At 47.3% G+C, this 21,758-nt stretch overlaps 1 protein-coding gene across 1 annotated transcript in view; it reads left to right on the top strand.

Moving 5' to 3' along the window:
* Positions 1 to 21,758, top strand: part of LOC119453983 (protein alan shepard-like) — a 261,137-nt gene that overhangs the window by 80,998 nt on the left and 158,381 nt on the right. The window contains exon 3 of the mRNA XM_049667198.1: positions 10,346 to 10,393. Coding sequence (XP_049523155.1) covers positions 10,346 to 10,393 — 48 coding nt within the window. The remainder of the gene's footprint in view (positions 1 to 10,345; positions 10,394 to 21,758) is intronic.

Below are 21,758 nucleotides of genomic sequence, written 5' to 3'. Positions count from 1 at the left end.
GGCTACGCTGCAGAATGCCACAAAACACCACACAGACTCCGAGTCGGTGTAAGCAGCTTCTATACCATGCACTCGTTCGCATGGTATAGGCCTACCGTAGTCGAAGCAATTCCAAAATACTCGTAACTTATTGGACAAGTTAGTGCTTAGATTTCCTAGGTAAACTTGAATTCCCTAGGTGCCGTCTATGTCAGGAAAGTAAGCTCCTTTTCGGATAAAGCCACCGACGCCCAACTGACGCAATCATTTTCTGCTAGTGCCATCTCCGTAGCCTCTACAATTTGCTTGCTGACTGACATGCACTTGCTTTCCTGACATTGACGGCACGTGGCAGTTTCATTCTCTGTATATTTTCAGATGGGCGTATACTAGTATATACGCTCACGAGCTGCATTCAAACCTATGTTGAAAGTTAGCGCTTGTCCTGTCTCGTCTTGCCTCGTTATTGCTGCGCTATGTTAGTGTTATCATATGTTGTAGGTCCGCCCTTTCTTGACAGAATCTGCATTTATCGGTGTAAATGTCCGGATTGTAACGTAGGTAGGCCACCTGGTAACTGATGCAGTGGTAATTTCTTCACTATTCTGAAGTTAGATATACTTGCTAACGTACGTGACCGACTTGGACCACTTCGCGTGGCTCTTTGATGTTCACCAAACTATCAGCACACGGGCTGCCCCGGCTACAGGTCAAATCCGCGACCCAGCGGCAACTGCGGACGCCGTGTCACTGCTGCGCGTTTCGGGCCCTGTTGCGTATCACGAGGCTGGGAAAGATGACGTTTAGCTGCGGCACCAAGTGCCTATTTATATCGGAGGCGCCGGCAACAGTCACCAACGCCGCACGCATTTTGTGCGAACGCGGGCAAAACGCCGACGGCGTCCACAACAGTTCTGCGTGTTGCCGGTGCGGCTGCATGTCCAAGTTCATACAGCTGATAAAACTACTATCCTCACTCCGTATAGCTCTCTACAAATTTGCTATCGCAATTGATGCTTCGCCTTTCAGGGGAAACTGCGACAACTTTTTGTCTTACTCCTTTATTTCATACGGTGCTTGGAACCCCCATCAAGAAAAAAAGAAGTGAATGATTTGAGTGCGCAGGAGCCTGAGCAAACCGGAAGCGTGGTAGCTTGGCGCCTGTTCTTTATTGAGTACTTTCTTTTCGTTGTTTCGCGTTTTCGCAAATTGGATTAATTCTTCGTTGGCGCTGAACTTCGCGGCTAGCCTCCACGTGGGGATGCACCTTGGTTGTACACGAGAAGAAGAAAGAAGGGACAAACATGATAAGAAGGGAGATTTGACGGATGGTCTGGAAGAAGAGAAATGAAATGTGCCAGTTTTTTGCGTGTTTAATCTTTGTGCAGCTCTCTGAATGCATAGATGAGCTGGTTGTCCGTATTGCAAGGCGTCCGATGTGTTTACTTGTTTTACTTTTCTTTCTTTCTTTTTCTCTTTTCTTTTCTTCTTTTCTTCTTTTTTCGTCGGGCCCATAACAGTAAAGGGTCACGTTGCGTTGGCTTGGTTGCTTTGTTTCTTACTTCGTATTTTTTCGGCTTAATTACATTACTTCTTTGGGTCGGACTCGAGCCGCGAATTTCTGTCGATGCTTGTTTCTGCTATATCTTGCTTTGTCGTAGTGTTTCTTGAGGGAGGTTGCTGTGCTGCGCAGCTGCTGAAAAGGAGAAGTTGCCGAAGCGCACGTAGTGTTTTATAGCTTGTAAAAAAAAAAAAAAAAAAAAAAAAAAAAAAAAAAAAAAGAGGCGTTGTTCTAGAGCCGTGTAGTTAACCTCCGCGTGATGCCAGTCGGTTCATCTGTGGTTCAACATCGGCTGTCTATGGTACAACTTTCCCAATCTATTAATGTAATTCTTTAACTTGTCTGTGTGTTAATATATTACGTTTAGGAAATGTCAGCGCCTACGACTACAGTGCGTTTGTGCTCCCCGCTTCTATCGTGCGTCATATTGGTGGCGTGCACTTATCGCTCTGCTGCCGTTATTCACTTCGAAAACATTAATAGTGATCACTGTCATCAGCGCAGTCGGTCATCAATATATCAGTATTACCAGAACAACGTAACATTGGCGATAAACGATGGTGGATACCCATTAGTTCGCCTCTGTGTGTATAGGTGGCGAGGCACTTCGTATACGTCGAGCTGTAATCTAATATTCTGAAAGCACGGATCACCGAGGGGGATAGCTTTTTGGTGCGATAACTCGAAGACGCCGCAGTATAGAGGCTTCGGCTACCTGCACGGGCGAGAGCTATAGGATGGGCTGGCGCTGCTTATTATTTTGAGCTCATTAGTTGGTGTAAGTATTGTCCCTTTCGGTACATACGTAATATGATCCGGTATTTCTGATAGATGTCTTGACCGCGAGTTTGAAAAAAAAAATTAAGAGCTATAGATGCCTTGTGTCGGTACCAACGGTCGGCGTAAGGGAGTTCGAACTGTAGCGTCACGCGTTCGGACGCAGGTACGCGTGCGCACATGCATACGTGGACACACACACACACACACACACACACACACACACACACACACACACACACACACACACACACACACACACACACACACACACACACACACACACACACACACACACACACACACGCACACACACACACACACGCACGCACGCACGTACGTACGTACATACATACATACATACATACATACATACATACATACATACATACATACATATACATACATACATACATACATACATACATACATACATACATACATACAACGCACGCACGCACGCACGCACGCACGCACGCACGCGCAGGCGGTCAGAAAAGTAAGTCGTAGCGCAGGACGCCCAATCGCGTCGCGGGCAGCACCAGCAGTGCAAAGCGGGGAGCAGAGAACAAGTTCCCGCGTTTCCGGTTTTCGCTCGTATCCCGTGTGTCCCACCTCCCATTACGGAAGAGTGCCTCGGCTTCCGGCTGTGCCATCGCCCGGATGCGCTCTCCCGAAATGTCCGTGCGGCTCTCGGGTTTCTCGCTTCTTCCCGCACCACCCGCAGTGGGTTGCGAGGCTTCGCCCGTGGGCCGCCGTCCCGTGAGGCTTCCCCTCGCTCGTGTTTGTCCCGGATGCGTCTGCGTGGAGATCCGCCCTCGGCTTTGAGCGGAAGCTCGTTTCGAGCACCGCGCACGTACCGATTCGGTTGTGCGCTGAATTTCCACTCGCGCGCATTGTGCTGCGCGCGACGTGAGGAGCACTGAGCGCAATTCTTATTCGCGCCTCAATCGAAGGTGACACGTGTGCGATAAATCATAGCGCACCCTCCGTTATCACGTGATCCATGACCGGTGTGCATCTAAGCAGCCCCGATGATGTGTTCGTGCAGTTTACCTACCGTGCTGTATTGTGTGGTATTTGCTCATCGTCGCGATATCATATGCGGGCACGGTTGCTTTCTTCGTTCGTTGTTTTGCCAGCCTTTTCTCTGCTTCTGAATGCAAGAAATTGTAATCTGTCTGAGAATATAGCATGAAGCTGCAAAAGAATCACGAGTGCGTTTCTCGGAAATGAAGTGTCGCTGTTGACGAAAAATTCGTCCTGGTCACGGGATCGAAGTCGTGACCACCTCGTTAACGGTGCGGTCGTTCTGCCGCTGGAACTAACCAGGAGGCTCGTAACTTCTTAAACGTTTAGCGCTGACGTACACTCCTCTTAGCGGGAAACTTACCCTTGTTTGCACGCAGCCCTTCACGTTGTTCACGCAAAGCGTCGAAATGAAGAGACGCTGCTTGCTTGCTTTCATTTTTAGGCGCTTGAAAAATAAAATAAAATATATAAAAAAGGTAACTAAACCGAGAAAATAGCGGAAGCGTCCTCTGGAAACACTTTCGCGAAACTAGAGATGCTTACGCAGTGAACTGCGAGTTTTCTTTCGTGAGCCTAGTGACTCCAGCATATATATATATATATATATATATATATATATATAAACAATAATTAAACTTATGAGACTCAGTTCGGTAAGAAGGGGCGCGACTAACAAATTTGATCGGCACTATCGTCGCGCGCTGGCACTGCAGCTACTTAAAGTCGCGCACCGGAAAATCAGCTGAGCTCGACGCTTTGCAACGTCTCAAAATTTCTCTTGGATTTTCTCTCTTCTTTTATTTATTTTTTGCTTTTTACTTTGGGTTTTCTATCCCGTAGCTTATCAGCCTTGCTTCTTCTGGAGTTCTTGCTTATGTGCACTCATGCATGTGGTTTTCATATCGGATATTTGGCCATTTTTCCCGCGCAAGTGAAAAACTGTAGCCGCCGAAGTTCAGTGGAAAGTATTGTTTTCCTTTTTTTTTCTTTTTTTCTTTTTTGTGCGTGTGTTTTTGCCACTTGGGGCGCTATAACGTAAAATGATTCCAAACTGTTTTGATTCCAATTTCTGCAATCAGCCTGCACGATTGGTCAAAACATTTTCGGGCCACTCCCAACTTCGCCTGTCTGTCACGCGACGTCGCGAAAACCGCGATATATCCCCATCTGATATAACGTGTACACACTGATTATGCATGATTAAACCGCACAAAAGAAAAATAATCGTTCCTGATTCGACGCCTTTTAACCTTTAGCCCTCTGCTATTGGTCCGATGTTTTCTGACTACGCCCACGCGAGCTCACAAAACCGTGAAAACTCACCAGGTGAAAGTGACGTGTACACGAAAAAATTGCATTAATATGCCGAACAAAACCGATTTTTTTTTTCTGAATAGCCACAGACTGCCCCGTTCTTAAAGGAATATAAGATGGCTACCCGTCGATCGCACAGGCCCTCGCTACTCGTACCTGCCGGTGAGCACGTATTTATTGGCGCGTGATAAACCTTTTTGCGTGGCAGTAAAACGTTATCGAGCCCTTTCGGCATGCATACGACATCGCTCTGCCAACTCTTCCTTGCTGAGGATCCGTTTTAGCCGCATTCTTATCCTTCCGTTGCACGCCGCCGCGATTTTCGACCAGCCACCACAAGCTAAGTAAGGCGAAGCGGACCAATCGGAGAAGCCGGCACCACCCTCTTCATGCGGTTATCTATTTTCACTGTGCTGGCTCGGCCCCATCGAAACCCTCGCCACTACAGCGTTCTCCTCGTCTCTTGCCAGCCAATCAGATAAGAAAAACCGCTGAGTGTAGACAGTGTTATTGGTTTTGAAAGCAAACAAAGTTGACCTCCTATAAACGAGGAGTGTTTGATTGGGTTTTTCGTACAACGCTGCGGTTCACCACCCGATGCTTGCGTCCGTGGTTATACGTAAATTTGACGTCAGCAGTTTTGAATCAAAACAGTTTGGAATCATTTTACGTTATAGCGCCCTTGTATACTTCATTGAAGAGCTCGTGCCACCGTTAATCTTTGTTTCCTTGTTTGTATTTATTACAGATTTTCGCACAGCTACGACGCATTGTATGTACTAGCTAAGTGGATAAGGGTGCGAGGGTTTGTTTGCATTCTATGCTGGTCGAATGCACAAGCGTATTCGGCACCAGTGCGTTAATGGTAAATGGCTCGTTAAATCCGACAGTACATTTCAACAATGAATTATAGCGCTGCAACTATGCCGCCGATCACGGTCGGGGCTGTCCTCTGGCGGCCGATGACGAAAGGCTCATTCCCGTCGAGGCCACTCCGAGCTTGGGGCCTTATTTGTGTTCTTGTCCCGCAGGGAAATAGAGGGCGTGCCTCCCGGAAACGTGCGACCGCATCGGAACCACCGAGGCGTTCCCTATAGAGTCACCACGCCGCGTGCCGCCTTACGTGCGCCGAATGATCTTGCGATGGCACTTCTCTCAGGGCGCTGGCGGACGGCAAAAGGCATAAGGCGGGTGCACCGAAGAGGGCAGGCTGAAGCGAAGCACCGCATCGAGCGGATGGAAGCTGTGCTTTTCACGCTACCCGAATCGACTTTTTTCCGAAAGTTGATCCCGCGTTTCGTAAGGGGGGCTGGATATACAAAAGAGACGCCGACGAAGAAATTATTTGAAAATTCACGTTTCTATCTTCACACGGGGTCCTTGGTCACAATAGCTCTCGCGGCGTTTGGTCTGTTCTGTCACCTTCACGGTTCGTCCCGACCACACGAGATTTCGTCGTGGTGTCGGCTTTGTAAAATAAGCTTGTTGTTTCGCAGAGCTTGTTTACCTGTTTGTGTGGTGATCTGGAACTAAGTGATTGTACTAACGAAGGCGTGATGGCTTGACAGTGGGCTGCCTTGTCTTCGGTCGTGGTGAACGTCTTCCTACTGGAAACGACGAGAGACCGGAAAAGAAGGCATAATTTATCTAAACAAACACAGGAACTTACGTGAGCCGCGGTTCATGCCTGCGCCAGTATACTTTGACCACATATTCGTGTCGACAAGAAAAGATTTACGTGGTACTGAAGGCCCCTTTTCAAGAACAGATACACGCTGTGATTCAGAAACAGCCGCATAAAAATGGCAAGCGATGGCCCACCACAGTCAGTTCGTGGGTTAGCTGTAATCGTTTTTGGTATTTACGTGAAAACAATCCTCTCGCTCCCTGCACCATTATACTGATACTTGGATTCTTCAGCCCGCGTTCTTGGAAAACTGGAAGTTCCAGCTCTGTCTTAAGGTGTTCTCCAACTGAGCTTCTCTCTGGAAAGATGAACCGTGCGGCGCTACTTTGAAGGAATAGATACCGGAAGGACATTTACAAAAAGTGGCCTATATCGCCTTCTTGAAGCTCATCGGCTTATGAAGCTCCAATGTCCACTTTTGGATAGCTTCGCCCGCCGCACGGAAGCTGAATGTTTTTCTCGTTATGCGACCACAACTGTTATCGTCATTCAGTAGTGCACGCTGTAGGTTTGCCGGGCGACGCGAGCTTATCGACCCAGTGTAGCTGCGGTGTTTTTCATATAGAGCGCATCGCGTTGTGCGCCGAAGCTGCCGATGTCGCATTGACGGCGCCACGCTCGTCTTTCGGTTGCTTGGTTTTGTTCCTGCTTGACTTTTGTTTCGTCTGAAAATATTCATAGTTTCAGTTTCGCCCTCGACATCGTGAATGCTAATGTACTCGGCATTTAGCGCGTTGATATTTATCTTTCGCGAGTTGACCATTAAGCCTTACAAATGCTTTCGATGTGATTTTGTTTAGCCTCTTTCTAAATGTTTTATATATAGTTGCGGTTCCATAAAAGGTATTCTCATAGCTGATCGTTATGTTTTCGCGGCTTACTTCCAGAAATTGAACCGCGCCGCATGCTGCATGCTAACGATTGTTTGCTTCTGTAGTGTTTGTTTGTTGCGCTGCTGTGGTGATAGGAGACGCAATCCAAGAAGTGACGAATAAGCACAGCTGCTGAGAAGAGTCGCAACAATGAAACCCGAGACAACTGCGAAAGTGAGAGAAAAGAAACGGGCAAAGCCCACCGCTTCGCCCTGGGCGCAGAGGGCGGTGGTCTCGGCGTTTCCTTGCGTTCTGGTTATGAAAGCGTGTGGCGAGCTTCGGACGTGTTGAGAATTTCCAGGTTTTCAGGATGCTGTCTTTTTCTGTTCTCTTCGCGCACTCATTCTGGAACGAATGGAACGTGGAACGCTTCGTCGAACGAAACGCTCTTCTGCGTCGTCCGGTTGGAGGTTTGGTTTGGTTTGGTGCCTATGGGCATTGCTCAGCCCAATACGGAGGATCGGCCATGAATAGGGTGGCAGTTAGTAAACGGGGAAGAATACTTTAATAGAATTTTGTAATTTAAGGATGAGATAATGAATGAGTACTAATCGTTGGAGTCTCTTCATGCAGTATCGTTTCGTTTCCCTTTTCTTCACTAATGGTGCGTATCCACTGCGGGGGATTGGCCATCATTCTGATGGCATTAGGAAATTGCGGTTATAGCTCCTGCACAGACTCTAGAGGCTGACTAGCAATCATGAATTCTTGTTCTCTTGCCAGGCTGTTGAACATTATTTTTGTCTTCTGCATATTAATCTTCAACCCCACTCTTACACTTGCTCTGTTAAGGTCCTCAGTCATTTGTTGCAGCTCATCCCCCGTGTTGCTGAACAGGATAATGTCATCTGCGAACCGAAGGTTGTGGAGATATACGCTGTTGAACCTCACTCCTAAACGTTCCCAATCGAATAGCTTGAATACTTCTAAGCATGCAGTGAATAGCATTGGAGAAATTGTCTCCTTGCCTGACCCCTTTCTGATCAGGCACTCGCAATCTATCCAATGCTATTCACTGCAACGGAATTCTGAGCTACAAGCGGGGTCAATACGTGACTAGTAGTCGTATGTATATCCTCGTTCGCTTACTTCTCCATCTGCAAGCGCTATGGGGCCTAATATGACTCTGGTGGTCTTCAGTACGAGGTGGCGCGTTTCATTCCTGGAGCGGCTGCCGCTTTTCGGCGGAGGCACAACAACGCAAGTACCTCCGCGAGGCCAATGGGCTGCACGTGTTTGAAATGAATCCCGAGCCCTTGCCGGCGTGTAGCTCACACACTCGTTCACCCCACCCACTTGCGTTCATTGACTAACTGGCTTAGTCAGTCCGTCGGTCGATCAACAGTCGCCGTCTTCACACCAAAGTTGGCGGGGGCGGCGATGTGTTGTTGACTATCGCAAATGTTCATGAAAATTCTAACCTTGAGATATACCGCTATGCTTGCAATAGTTTGAAAGCACGCACACGAAAAGGAAAACGTTGACGAGAAGCACCAGCCTACTGATCAGCATGTTAACCTAGGCTGCTCACTTCGCTGCAGACCTTGCAGTCAAAAGTCATCATCGCCCATGGAAGAAAAAGACACCGAGTGTCTCGACGCATCCGTCTCGGTATCGGAACGTGACTGGCCGAAGCAAACATCCCGTCCAAACATGCGATGCATCTTTCATCCGCAATGGTCGTCGCCTTTCCTTAAGCAAGCACGGAGTAACCGGACTCTTTCCATTCGTAATTCATCTTCGGGTATGAGGCACGCTCTCCATTCTGTGTTTGAATCTGCTGTCGGCACAACTTTCGGCGTGCATATAGGATGCACACCGTACGTTACGCAAGCTATACGCTCAGTGTTTCTGAAGATACGAGGCGAGTTGAGACATGTCGTGGTAGTACTTAGCGCAGTACTCCGTCGGAAATGGTACCTTGTCTCGACGTTTCTCGGCATACATTCAGGCTAAGTAATTAGAAGCTTTAATGAGACAGCAGGCGCGTGGGAGTTATACCTGGAACAGTGTCGCTTGACGCGCTGAAGTTCCTGCATTTGTAACTAAGTCACTGGTTTGTTGAGCAGCGTGCGTTTTCGAGGTGTGCCGACCGAGCTTTCACACGTGCTGTTTCTTGCAGACGAGCATTCTTTTAAAAATTTCACCACAGGGCGTTTTTGATGTATGCGAGAAAGCTTCGCAACGCGTCGTCTGGTTACCGTTCTCGACAGCAGACGACGCAGACGCGTGTAGGCAGCGCAGAAAAACAAAAACGTATACCGCTTTGATATATACCACATCTCTCCTGAATGCCCAAAGCCTGTTCTTGTTTGCAACGTTGCTGCGTGGTTGGTTGTTGCTACCCGAGCTGCGGACGTGGGCGCATCAAACATTTGTGGAGTAGCGCCTTCCGTCGACCGGGTGTGTGCGCCTCGACGTATATGGCTCCTGGTGCGAAGCGCGCGGGACGTGTTGGTCCGTGGATGCCAAGGAAACGCCGGCACCGTACTTACCGATGCGTTTATCAAAGATAGATGCATTGTTTTTCCCGCAAGAAGTCCTCCCGTTACGCGTCTAGCCGAGTTTCGCGATGCTTGCTTTCATCTAGAAATTGGATCTGATTTCGTCCATGATTTAAGAAAGATTGCTCTGCCACTTATTGCTTACTTTGACTTACTTGGATTCTTTGTTTCTTTCTTGCTTCTAAGAGCAGTGAGTGGACAGGCCTACAGTGCTCTTCTTCTTCTTCTCCTCCTTTTCTTTGACGTTCGGAATTTTTCTTTATAAGTTGGTAAGCTTTTGTTCCGAAACATTTTTCATGCGGATATTGTTATCAACAGTTCTAACAGAGTCGCATATGATTCCACTCGGAAACTGTAGACACCTAAAGAATGTATGTGCGCCTGCTTTTAAAGCAGATGTTGTTTCTGTTAGTTCTCAGAAACATGTTGCTTTTTCTAACCGAGGGTCCGTCCCATATTCAGTATTAATACTTTGTGACCTTCGTCTGTATGCTAGATTTATGTTTTGTGTATGAATAAACTCAGACTTCAGAAACGTGGAAATATTTCTGACGGTGTCGTGTGTAAGCGGGGACGTTAAATGTGCTAACGTGATGTCTCTCTCTCTTCTGCTTCGCAGGTGAGTTTCCCTTTCCGGACGTCATCTTCCTCCGAGTCGTGGTGGAACGTGAGTTTCGACGAGCGAATGACTTCTGCTGAACTCGAAAAGAACTCGGCTGCTCGTTGGCCGAGTTTATTGACATTTTGCATTGACGCGTCCTCAAAGCTATAAAAATGTGTGTACAGGATGCAGGCAATATCTGGCATGTGAGACGTCTAAACTTATATGTATGTCTAACTGATTGATGGATGTACGTCTACTTGCCAGAGCTGTCACCGCGGCTGCATGAAATTTTGTATAGTAAAGTTCGGCTATAAAGTATACCGGAACACAGCGATCTACTCGCTTTCCCGAACCAACATATTTATGTAAGCGCCTCCATTGTTACCTCAGCAAAACCGAAACGTGTTTACTGTTCTCCATTCCGGCAGCACTGACGGTGGTCACTATTACTTGAACATGGCATAAGCTCTTTCTTGATTGGACCAGCAGGCTGCCGTACGCAGACTACACCAAGACTCTCGAGCTGACTGGTTTTATCTTAGAGGCGCCTTAGCTACGCATGTTCACTGCGATGGTCGCATGGTCAAAGCGGCTCTCAGCTTGCGATCACATTGTCAGACTTGCGAGCGGCTTACTGATTAGCAAAAAAGAAAAAAAAAAGAAACGGGAATTTGTGTGTCACGTTGTCACTTAATGGAGGTAACAACCAAAACATCGGGCCGGGAACAACAGCGCTCGCCGTGTTTTCCCCGTCCGTATGTTTGTCGTGCTATGGTGGCTACAGTTGTGCACTGCACTCAATCATGGCTCTGAATCTCTTGCACCAGCATTGATCGCGGACAGCTGCTTAAAATGCCATTCAGTACCATTACCTTCTGTCTCGAACTGTATGCCCTATTTCGGCAGTTCAAGAGAGAGAGAAAGAAAAACAAAATAGGAGGGGCAGGAGAAGACAATGTTGTTGACCAAGAAAGCGTCCGGTTGGCTGCCTGCGCCGAGAGATGGGAACAGGAAGGAGAGAGAGACAGGAAAGACGGCAGTGAATGCGGGTTCAGCACCACACGGTCAGAGGCGTGCAAAAGTGCCCTCGCTGCGTACAGAACATCGACCACCCATCGTGCCACTGTCCTAGGTATGATTTCTAAAGATGCTTGCCAGCACTGAGACGACGGGGTGACAGCCCACTGTCCGTGCCGACGTTACAACCGTCCCATCGCGCTACAGTTTGTAGTAGTTGTAATAGCTGTATACAACAACCAGAACAACAACAACAACAACAGTCAATAAATCATGTTTATTTAAGGTGCCCTGGAACAACTCTATAAGTTATGAGGGCTGGCGCACGGTAAAAATAAAATAATAAATAAACATTCAAATACAAATACAGGAGAACAAATATGAAATACGAAACGACAATAATGAAAGGAACAGCTTACAATCGTCGAAAGCCAATATGAATTCACAACAGAAAGACGGAGAAAAACGCCAACAATGTCTGAGAGTCAATAAAAGTAAATTAATCGATCCAGCCTTTAGATTATGTTCTCAGAAAACAGCCACGAGGTTTAATACTGGCGCACAAGTACTTTGAAGAAAAAGTAATGTTTACCTTTAAAAAAATTAAAAAAAAAATTACAAGGGCAAAAGAAAAAGATGCATGTGCAGAATGGCCATTTGGGCATAATATTGGCACACAACAAGGGACGCGGAAGTTGCTGAAACAATCTCTTATCTATCGACAAAAGTAGGGTAAACATGATGTGAACAGAAGATTAGTGAATAAGTACAATGAAACAGGAGAAAACTGTAGAAAAGCAGGGTAAACATGAAGTGGACAGAAGATTAGTGAGTAAGTACAATGAAACAGAAAAAAACTGTACAAAGGTAGGGTAAACATGAAGTGAACAGAAGATTAGTGAGTAAGTACAATGAAACAAGAAAACTGTACGGCTAAAGGTACAAACGTGTAAGGGAAAGTGAATAAAGAAAGGAGAAACGATTCAAGTAAAATACATCTAAATGCAATGTGCCGAGAACATCAAATGTACGAGAAAAAGCAACAAAAAGCAAAAAAAAGAAAGGAAAAGAAAGAAGAAAAGCCGCCGCAACATTAGGCATATCGCCAGGCAACCTTAAAGTGTACTAAATCAGACGGCAAAAGAGAGCAAGTACGTATACGGAGAAAAACTAGCACCCTACAATACGAAGCTGTGAACAGAACGACGAAAGGGACGGATTAAAAGTATCAAGATGAGCTAAATAGCGCATGTAATAATAATAATAATAATAATAATAATAATAATAATAATAATAATAATAATAATAATAATAATAGTAACGCATAAGGAGCAGAAAACGAAAGTAAAGGGTTTATCTTGGTCTCTTTTTCGTGCCGTAGTTCTTCTCAGTACTGCTAAAGGTAGCCAAACAAGCAAAGGACAGATGGAGAGAAACCTTTTGTAACCATGTCGGCAGCCCAGTCTGGCAATTCCTGCGACACTGTCGCAAGAGCCGACACTGCTTATATATACAACGCGTTCGAAGAAACAGCGCGGCGCTGTAGGGGATTGATGCTGTTCACTCTTTCCTACTTTTTTTACATATTAATTCAACGCTCTATTCTACTTTATTGAATTTCTTTTTACGCTTTTGTGTACCGGGTAACCCGCGCACTTTCCGGTATACAATACGTGGAATTAATGAGCCGCGCCACGCATAAACCCACCTGCAGGAAGCCTTTGAGCCGATATTACCGCACTTCGACATCTTTCTTTCTATTTACTCTCCTCCCTGTGTGCGAAATTGTATGGAGAGCAAGATGGAGCGAACGAAAGAATCTCCTATTGTGGCGACCAGTTCGCTATTGTGTGAATATCGGGGACCGTCTCCGAGTTTGCGTCTTGTAAAGTAGTCTGTGGAAGAAAATTTTATTTTCCCGCATATACCGCCTCTCGAAAAGTGGCCCCGACATTTTTCCTTCTTCTTTCGTGTCTTTCCACTCTCTTCCAAGTTCTGACGACCCATGCACCCTTTCACCTGATTGGCTACCGCGGAAGGCGTGTTCTTCTTCATTACATGTCTCCGTCAATTCGTCGCTGCTGCTGCGAAAGTAAGTGTAAAAGTGAATTCCAGCTTTCACGGTGCTCTACAATACACGTCGGCCTTTCAATAGCCTCAAAAGCCCTAACATGGAAGAAGTTTCCGAAGAGTGGCGGCGCTCTTTTCAATTTCATGTATATATATGTCTGCCTACATGCAATTTTCAGCCGCGGAGGAGGGATAAAAGTATATACGTGTGCGTAGGTATAGTAGCTCAGTCGGGCAGTCAGTTTCGGAAGAACTGCTCGTTGTGGTGCCTTGTGCAACTTTTATACAGATTTGCATAGGCCTTCAACAGTTATATATTTTGCTTCTCTAGTAGAACTTTCTTCACGTACTTAACGTATATCAATTTAAAGGGAATGGTCGTTCAAACGTCCACGTACGCAATTCCGTATATTACCACAGGCAAGCTGTAGACCATGCACTCGTTGAGAGAGTGCCTCTCGTTATCTAAATTCGGCAGAGAAGTGCAGAATTTCTGCAGAGTTCGTGGAGTCACGATGAATATCATTACAGAGTCTTGCTGGATTTTATGCACAATGCAGGGTTACATTCAAACCAATATATATATATATATATATATATATATATATATATATATAGACAACAGTTTTGGTCCACCGATATAATTTTTTAATTCAAAATACAAAGTTGTAAGTAGGGGCAGTAGTTTTGTAAGTAGTTTGGTAGATATGCGGCAAGCAAAATATAAAGTTCAAACAAATAACAGAGAAAAGATTATACTGACAATAGATCGACTGCTCACGCGCACGCACAAGTACACACGCGCAAACATCACAAAAGCAGATGTTCTTGTGGAGTACAAATGACGCCCCTTGGTCGTCAACTTGTGTCGTCCAGTTGAGCGAACCAGTGCGTCTGAATTGTGGAACATAGTATTGCTCCCCTTGGAGCACCTGCACGTCACTGCGACCACCTCCGGTGATTGTGCTCGAATGATGTTCGTGAAAGGATGCTCAAATGATATCGGATTACATTATTTTGTGGCAGACAGACGGATGCCAGCGGATGATGCAGTACAAAACGTGCCAAATCCTTCTTTGTCGCCGTATATGCATTACTTTAGCTACGGATATTTTTGCACATTCTTCGCATCTGCACGTTCATTAAAGTTTTACATCCATCCATCCATCTTCGCATCTGAACATGGCACTACTTTCTGCAGCGCAGTAAAGACCAGTACGCCCTTTCCCAACGCTGAGCGGTTTCTTAAAGGCAGAGTGTGGCCTTTCGCTTTGCGGATGTAAGTTTAGTTTTTTATGATTCTCAAATGTCATATCGCTTTGAATTAAAACTAGTGGGAAGCGCACTCCGAGAGTGCTTCGTAGCCTGGTTTCGGCGTGTTAAGCATTTGAGGTCCTTGTTTTATCTGCTTTTTTCCTGCTTGCATTCGTCCATTCGTTGTTTCAATACTTGTCAAACGCTTCTTTAGAGACAGACGTCCCTGTCGCCCGTCATTTTTGTCTCCGAGTGCTTCGTGTTTTACCGTCCTTCCGCTGCACCGCGCGAAATCCGAAACGACTGTCCGGAACCGAACGGGAGACGTCCTGACTCTTAACAACCTTTCGTAACGAGGCGTGAAGGAAAAATAAAGCGTCCGTTTCTTTTTCATCGAAGCTCTTCCGTGTGCTTTCTTGTTTTTGGCGAATGTCTCATTTGTATACCATAACTCGGATTGCTTCCCATCTTTCACGACATTCATTATTCCGCTCTCCAGTTCGCTGTCGTGTCGAGGTTCTGTACTCGACCGCGCACCGTCGACTAAAGGCTCCCGGAAATGAGTCTTCCGCCGGTGAGCTGGATTTCGACGCGACCGCGGTTACCGCAAAACGAGAGGAACGCAGCGTAAGTAATGGGGTGCTTAGAGAGCAGCACGAATCGGCGGGCTGGGCACGAACCAGAAGGAGAAAAAGTTTATCGCATCTGCGGCTGCCTTGCCACTTGACAGGACAGTGGCATCTTTCGAGGTAGAAGCTTCCTGCCCGACGATGATAGACAGATTTAGCATTGTATGCTGATATAGCTTCGTACGCAGTAAAAATAGTAATAATAATAGGAACAACCACAACAACTACCGCAACAACTACAAAGTTAGTGCGCATGCGCTGAATGCTCAGTGTATGCAGACCATACCATTATTTCAGTACCGTTTTTTTCTTTTTAATCAGCAGTGCTGAATCTGTTAACATTTTATTCAATCACTGCGTACGTGTACAAGACACTGTGACTATTTGGCACACGCAATTTAACTTGGTGCAGGAGCCGGCGACGTAGTATGATTGATGACAACGTTTCCAGTCCATAAAAAATAAATGAAATCAAATCAATTTAGTGCATCGTGGCACCAGTGTATGAGTATAGATACGCGGGCATGACGTCATTCCGTGCTCCCGTGCGTTAAGATACGCGAAGACCGCTTAATTGAACGCGTACGTTAACGTGAATGTCGCTTAATGACCCACACATTGCTCCCGTATAGTGGGAGGCAAAACATGGGCGTTCACTGTCGACCCTGTGCATGGAACCAAACTCGTCTCGAGCGACGCATCGCGTTAATTCATTTCGCGCCGTAGACCAAGGCACGAGTAGTGAAGGTGACTCCCCCTTCCTCGCAGATGAGGAGCAAGGGGAGGGTGTCGCCTCGCGCAGGAGGACGGAGAGAGTGAAAACGAGGAAGAGGAGATTAGCCGCCGTCGCAGTAGAACTACCGCACACTGTCAAATTCGAAGAAAGTAATATGGCGGCCGAGCTACACCTATAGCGAGGGCGTGGCGCTGTGCTTCGATATGCGCGACGGTCTTGCTCTATGCGCTGCTGCAAAGTCTCGCACGGCGTCGTTACAGGGCGCTAATCTTGAATGCAGAATAGACGTAGTTCCAAAGACGGTAGCTCAACAAACGCTATTGTAGAGCTGCGATTCGTGAAAGCGGCGCTCCACTCTTTGCACGACCTGAACAGGGAACTTCTTATTGTTCGAGACAGCATAACTGCAGGGGCCGCATAAACCGAAGAGCTTCCAGAACGGCTGGAGGCAACGACACGCAAAGGCATCCGAGTGCAACGATCCCCTCGCTCCCGTTTCGCGTCCTCGCGGACAAATCCGTCGTACGCAGCGCATGGAGTGTACACGGCGAACTCTTTCTGGAAGTTCTGCTGTAAACTTTGTTTCTTTCGCGTCACAGTTGCGAAACACTAATCTCGGACGCTGAAGTAGCGCAGTTGCCGAAGAGGATTGCGCGACAAACGGGATTAGGGATTCGAGAGTCCCGAATGCGCAGTGCACTCCTTACGCGGCCTCAAAACGTGGCGTCTCTGGGTGCGCCGTGCGGCAAGAACAAAAGCGCAGCTGCTATGCCACATCAACCGGAACTGCCGTCGGAGAGGAGAGGCAGGCGGGGGAGAGAGAAAGCAGACGCTCGCCTTCGTGTCACGTCCCGCCGGCAAGTCCCGGTTGATAGGCACCGCACTAGGCGAGATCTACAGCGCGCACTGGCAATGTCGACATCTCCCTCTTATGGGTGTGTGCTTCCGGGCGCGCGAAGGTAATTTACGGCAGAGTGTGCTTTGCTTCGAGAAAGGGATTGAGGGATTTTTGCTCTAGGAAGGAGGAATAAAAAGGGATGAAAGGAGGCCGTAGCCTACCCCCGAACATCAAATTAGGCACAGTGACTTCTGAGAATGAGGGCGAAAGAAACGCCGGCAAGTGGCGCCCTCGAGTGGCTGCAGGCGCGTGACTGGCATGGGGTAAAATAGGGGAGGCCAGAAATGGCCAGAAAGGTCACGATATTGTCAGAAAAGTCCACTAGGGAGCGGTGCTCCGGATACGACTCAGGATATGCAGAGAGAAAGCAAAAGAAGTGTGGTCGAAAAGATGTGTGCACATCCGTGAGCCGCGGCGCGCCATCTATAGCTCCGGCGTGAGCGTAACGACGTGCTGTCTTTACTTAATCGACGTCGCGGAAGGCGCCGTTTGTGGTGGGCCATTGTTACTCTGCCCCCTGCCGTGCGTCGCTTTTGCGACAACAATGTGTGATCGGCGACAAAAAAAAAAAAAAAAAAAAGTCACGAACGCTGGATCGAGTAGCAAGCACGAGAAAATGGTCTTGGCCGCCCGATGTTTACTTTGACTTTCTCCTTTGTCCAGGTGTATACGATCTCTTCATGAGCATTCCGTCTCTGTGTCATCTTCGCAGCGGCTCGGTCTTGCGCGGAAAGGGGATAAAAGGCGAGTCTCGGCTTGGCGTCCTCTGAGGGATGTTTTGCAGGAAAATGGGATAAGAAGAGGCGTCCGAGGTTCGTAGCTGAAAAGGAAAACGTGTGGGCATTGAAAGGACTGGCATCAACAGCGGATGGGGCAATCTGCAACGATATAGCTACGGGAGAGGAAGAAAAGCGACAGAATCCGTCTGTTTTGTTTTCGTGTCTCTGCGGTGGGAAGTCTCATAGAGAAAGGATCGCTTTTGTAGGGGGGGGAAGCAAGTGCCAGAGAATCGACGCTAACTCGATGGCCAGGGGCACCGTGGTCAAAGGGGTCCTTCGATCAAAGTGGCCAGCGTTTCTTCAAGTGGTGGGCGGCGTCCTTTATAGTCGCAACCGCCCGATTACGTTGGGGCCGGTATTGGCGGTGAAGGTGCGCTTTCTACTGAGGCGTAAATGTCATGAGAAAGCGGTGCGGCTTTCCAAGGGCCGGTGTGGCTGTTACTGTTGGCGTGTACTGGAAATAAAGAAGCGGCGCGTTAGAATCGTAGGAAGGAGAACTGGACCGGGATAATATGACGATTCCATTCCGGTGCTATTCCTGTTTTTCGCTTGCCTCAGTGGTTTGAGCGGCGCTTGGCCCCAGTTATCACTAGGTCCACTTTAGTGGAGGATTATAAAAAAAGGAATAGAATCGAGCGAAAGGAATCGTTATGTTATACCGGCCCTGTTCTACGATAATCATCGCTAGATCTGACGTTTGATTTGGTTTGGTGCTATATGTATGGTACAAACCACTACGGGGTGATCGGCCACGAATCGGGCGGCATTGGTATGAACTCTGCAAAGCACGTCGACGTCGTCGTTATTTGTTGTTGTTGTTGGCTCCTTCAGCATATCGCTCGTACCCACGAGGGAGAATTGACCAAGGTTCGCAATCGAAACATAACAAAAGTCCTTGCTACGCGTTAACTTAGTGGTCACAATGCATGACTCCAGCGGCATGCTTTCCAATAGCGCACTTCAGACCCCGAAGTCGCCGAGCAAGCCGCCATCGCCCTCGCCCTGCTAGACGGTCGTGGGTCTGAGATCTACAGCGATTCCAAAACGGCAGTTAGGGCTTTTCAGAAGGGTCGCATCGCTGAGCAAACTGCTCGTCTTCTTAGCGTCTCCAATCCGGATGCTCTCACGTATCATTCGATTCACTGGTTTCCCGCTCACGTAGGGTCGGTCGAGGGTGCTCCCCCGAACCTCAATGAGTCGGCTCACGAGGCTGAGCGCGACCTCACCGACCGCGCTTCCTCTGTAAGGTGAGCCGACACCCCCCCCTACGGCCACAGGGATGCTCCCGCTACTCACAACGAGGTTGCAAAATTCTTCTACATGTCTAGAAGGGTCTTTCCACCCCCTCACCCCAAATTGAATAGGGCGCAAGCTGTTTCGCTTAGACTTTTACAGACCGGCACATATCCGTGCCTGGCCGTTCTGCAGGAAGTTTACCCCGACGTATATCGCGACGACGCCTGCCCGTCATGCGGGCAGACCTCCACTCTAGCACACATGCTCTGGGAGTGCGGGTCGAGAGAGAGAGAAAAGCCAGACAATTAGACGGAAGTAACTAACGCCCTATACGTCATTATGACAACAGTCACGAGCACACAAGTAGTGTCATCAGCACCGGTAGCTCAGTTATTTATATATTGCAGTCACCACACGTATTGCTGTTGCTGATGATGCTGTTGTCGTCGTGGTAGTTTTTGTAGATAAGTCCACGATCGTGAATTCGCAAACGTGAGTTTGCAATTCCAGAATGCAGCCGGATTCCGTAAGTGCGAAGTCGTATATGAGTGTGTCGTGGAAGCATCCGTAGGAGGAGTTTGTTGTTGGGCTGCGTGATTCGATTAGAATGAAAACGGCGGGGTGTTTTGAGCGCTGTCTTCTTTCTTATTCCAAGCATCCGCGCATCCAATTAAGCATCCTCTATATTCACGTTCCACAGCTGTTACCCTGTGTTCGCATACAGGCACTATGCGCTCACTCTTGAAAAGCGAATCACTCTTTTCTTCGTCCTCGGCGTTCTCAGTGAGGTGACTCGTGTTCTGTTTCAACCGCAGCGATGAAAATTAAATGTATCTGTAGTTGCGACCACACTTCGTGCAAAACTAGGTCAGACGTAAATATGATAAGTTTAAAAGTGTCGCCTCTCCCTCGACCACCGTTTCGACTTGAAAGTGCACTGCGACTCGTCGTTAGTGCGCGTGGTCAGCTCTTCCCGCTGGTTTTGTTTAACTTGAATAAAAACGATACGCGAGACTTCGGAATCTGGCTAACGAGCGTTTTGCTTTACAAAATTTCACGAAGCGCCTGTTCCAACCTTCGAACACTACCGTGTTAAGCGAAAAGTCAAATTAAACGATACATAATGAAGGGAAGCTGCTCTCATGCAAAGGTAATGGATTCTGACAGATAACATTAAAAGACCAAGTTTATCTATTTTAACGTCCTTGCTAGCTTCTTCTGCAGGATCATATTTTTATTTATTGTTTTCGCCCTTGAACCCTCTGTGCTGTAAACTTAACGTATAGAGCACCGGTTCCGGCATTATAAGAGTTTGTTACGACCTGCCGCTGAGTAGAGCCAAAATGACGTTTTCAGGAGTCAGCAGAATTTAATTTTCCTCTGTATAATAAAATTAGTTTCGCCCTAATTGCAAAAGAGCTTTGTAATCAGCGTCCTTGCCTCCCACCGCCTCCCTTTGTAACTAGATCAGAAGGCGCCACTTAAACTGTGCTCCCCTTTGGACGTTAATCAGATTACTTATCTGCATCATCACGCGTACAGCAACTCAACCGCAAGGTGCATAGCATGCCCAGCATGTTCTGGTGTGTGTGTGTGTGTGTGTGTGTGTGTGTGTGTGTGTGTGTGTGTGTGTGTGTGTGTGTGTGTGTGTGTGTGTGTGTGTGTGTGTGTGTGTGTGTGTGTGTGTGTGTGTGTGTGTGTGTGTGTGTGTGTGGAACCACAGCAGCTTCACTCCTGTGCATTTAGTCTCTGTATATTTAATTGACATTTCCAGCAGACATGGTGCCAGCTGCTCTTTCAGTCTTATTACTGTAATTTACCTGTTTTCACCAGGCACGTCACGCGAGACTACATCTTTCGTTATTCCAGACGCGGCTTCAGATAGATAGATAGATAGGTAGATAGATAGATAGATAGATAGATAGATAGATAGATAGATAGATAGATAGATAGATAGATAGATAGATAGATAGATAGATAGATAGATAGATACCGTTTGTAGACCTAGGAAAGTCATGAACGTGCTCATTTTATACGCTCATGACGTGGCGCCACCTCCTACCCATTGACGCGCTGTCACGTGCCCAATGACGCACGCACTAGGCACACCTTTAGTCAGCCCGAACCGCGGAGCCGCCGAGGCGTCCCGGACGTCCGCGTTTGATTTCCACCCAGGCGGAAATAGTATTAAATTTCCTTTTCAAAGCCATTAATTTACTTTCTTTAGAGGCGCCTCCCTGAGAAACTTGACGTCAATGCGAGCATTTATTTCATTTTCATTTATGGTACCATATTTCGATCTCGCTGACTACGACGGATTTTCGACTAATGGGGCATATAATGCTTTCGTATTAATAATGATAAGTTTATATGCAACTGAGAATGTGTGCCATGTCGCTTACGCTCGCTAGGCCACTGAAAGATCTCTTCTGATGACGTTATGATGACGTTATGAAACCTCTCGATAATTTCTCATGGAATGACACGGGATCAAAAAGAAAGATAAAAGACTGTAAAGAGTACGGAAAGAAGAAATTAGCGAAGAGAAAGAGCAGCAGGCAGACTGAGAACGGCGTCGAAGAATAGGCCGTCTCACGAGCGAACGTTGGGGGAAAATCGAGGGGGGCAGAGGGACCCTGCGGCGTAGTTTCGTGGGACGCCCGCACCCCGCTGTGATATCCAGGAACACGGTAAGAAGGAATCTTTCAAACAACAAACCGGGCCAAATAAAATACGGGGGCAAAGAAAAAAAAAAGAAATACGCCGTTGTCACAGCTCCGATGCAGGACACTTATGGCGAGCGAAAAAG

This window comes from Dermacentor silvarum, chromosome 5, assembly GCF_013339745.2.
Source record: "Dermacentor silvarum isolate Dsil-2018 chromosome 5, BIME_Dsil_1.4, whole genome shotgun sequence".
NCBI classification, from domain to species: domain Eukaryota; kingdom Metazoa; phylum Arthropoda; class Arachnida; order Ixodida; family Ixodidae; genus Dermacentor; species Dermacentor silvarum.
This window is presented reverse-complemented; position numbering and strand designations above follow the sequence as displayed.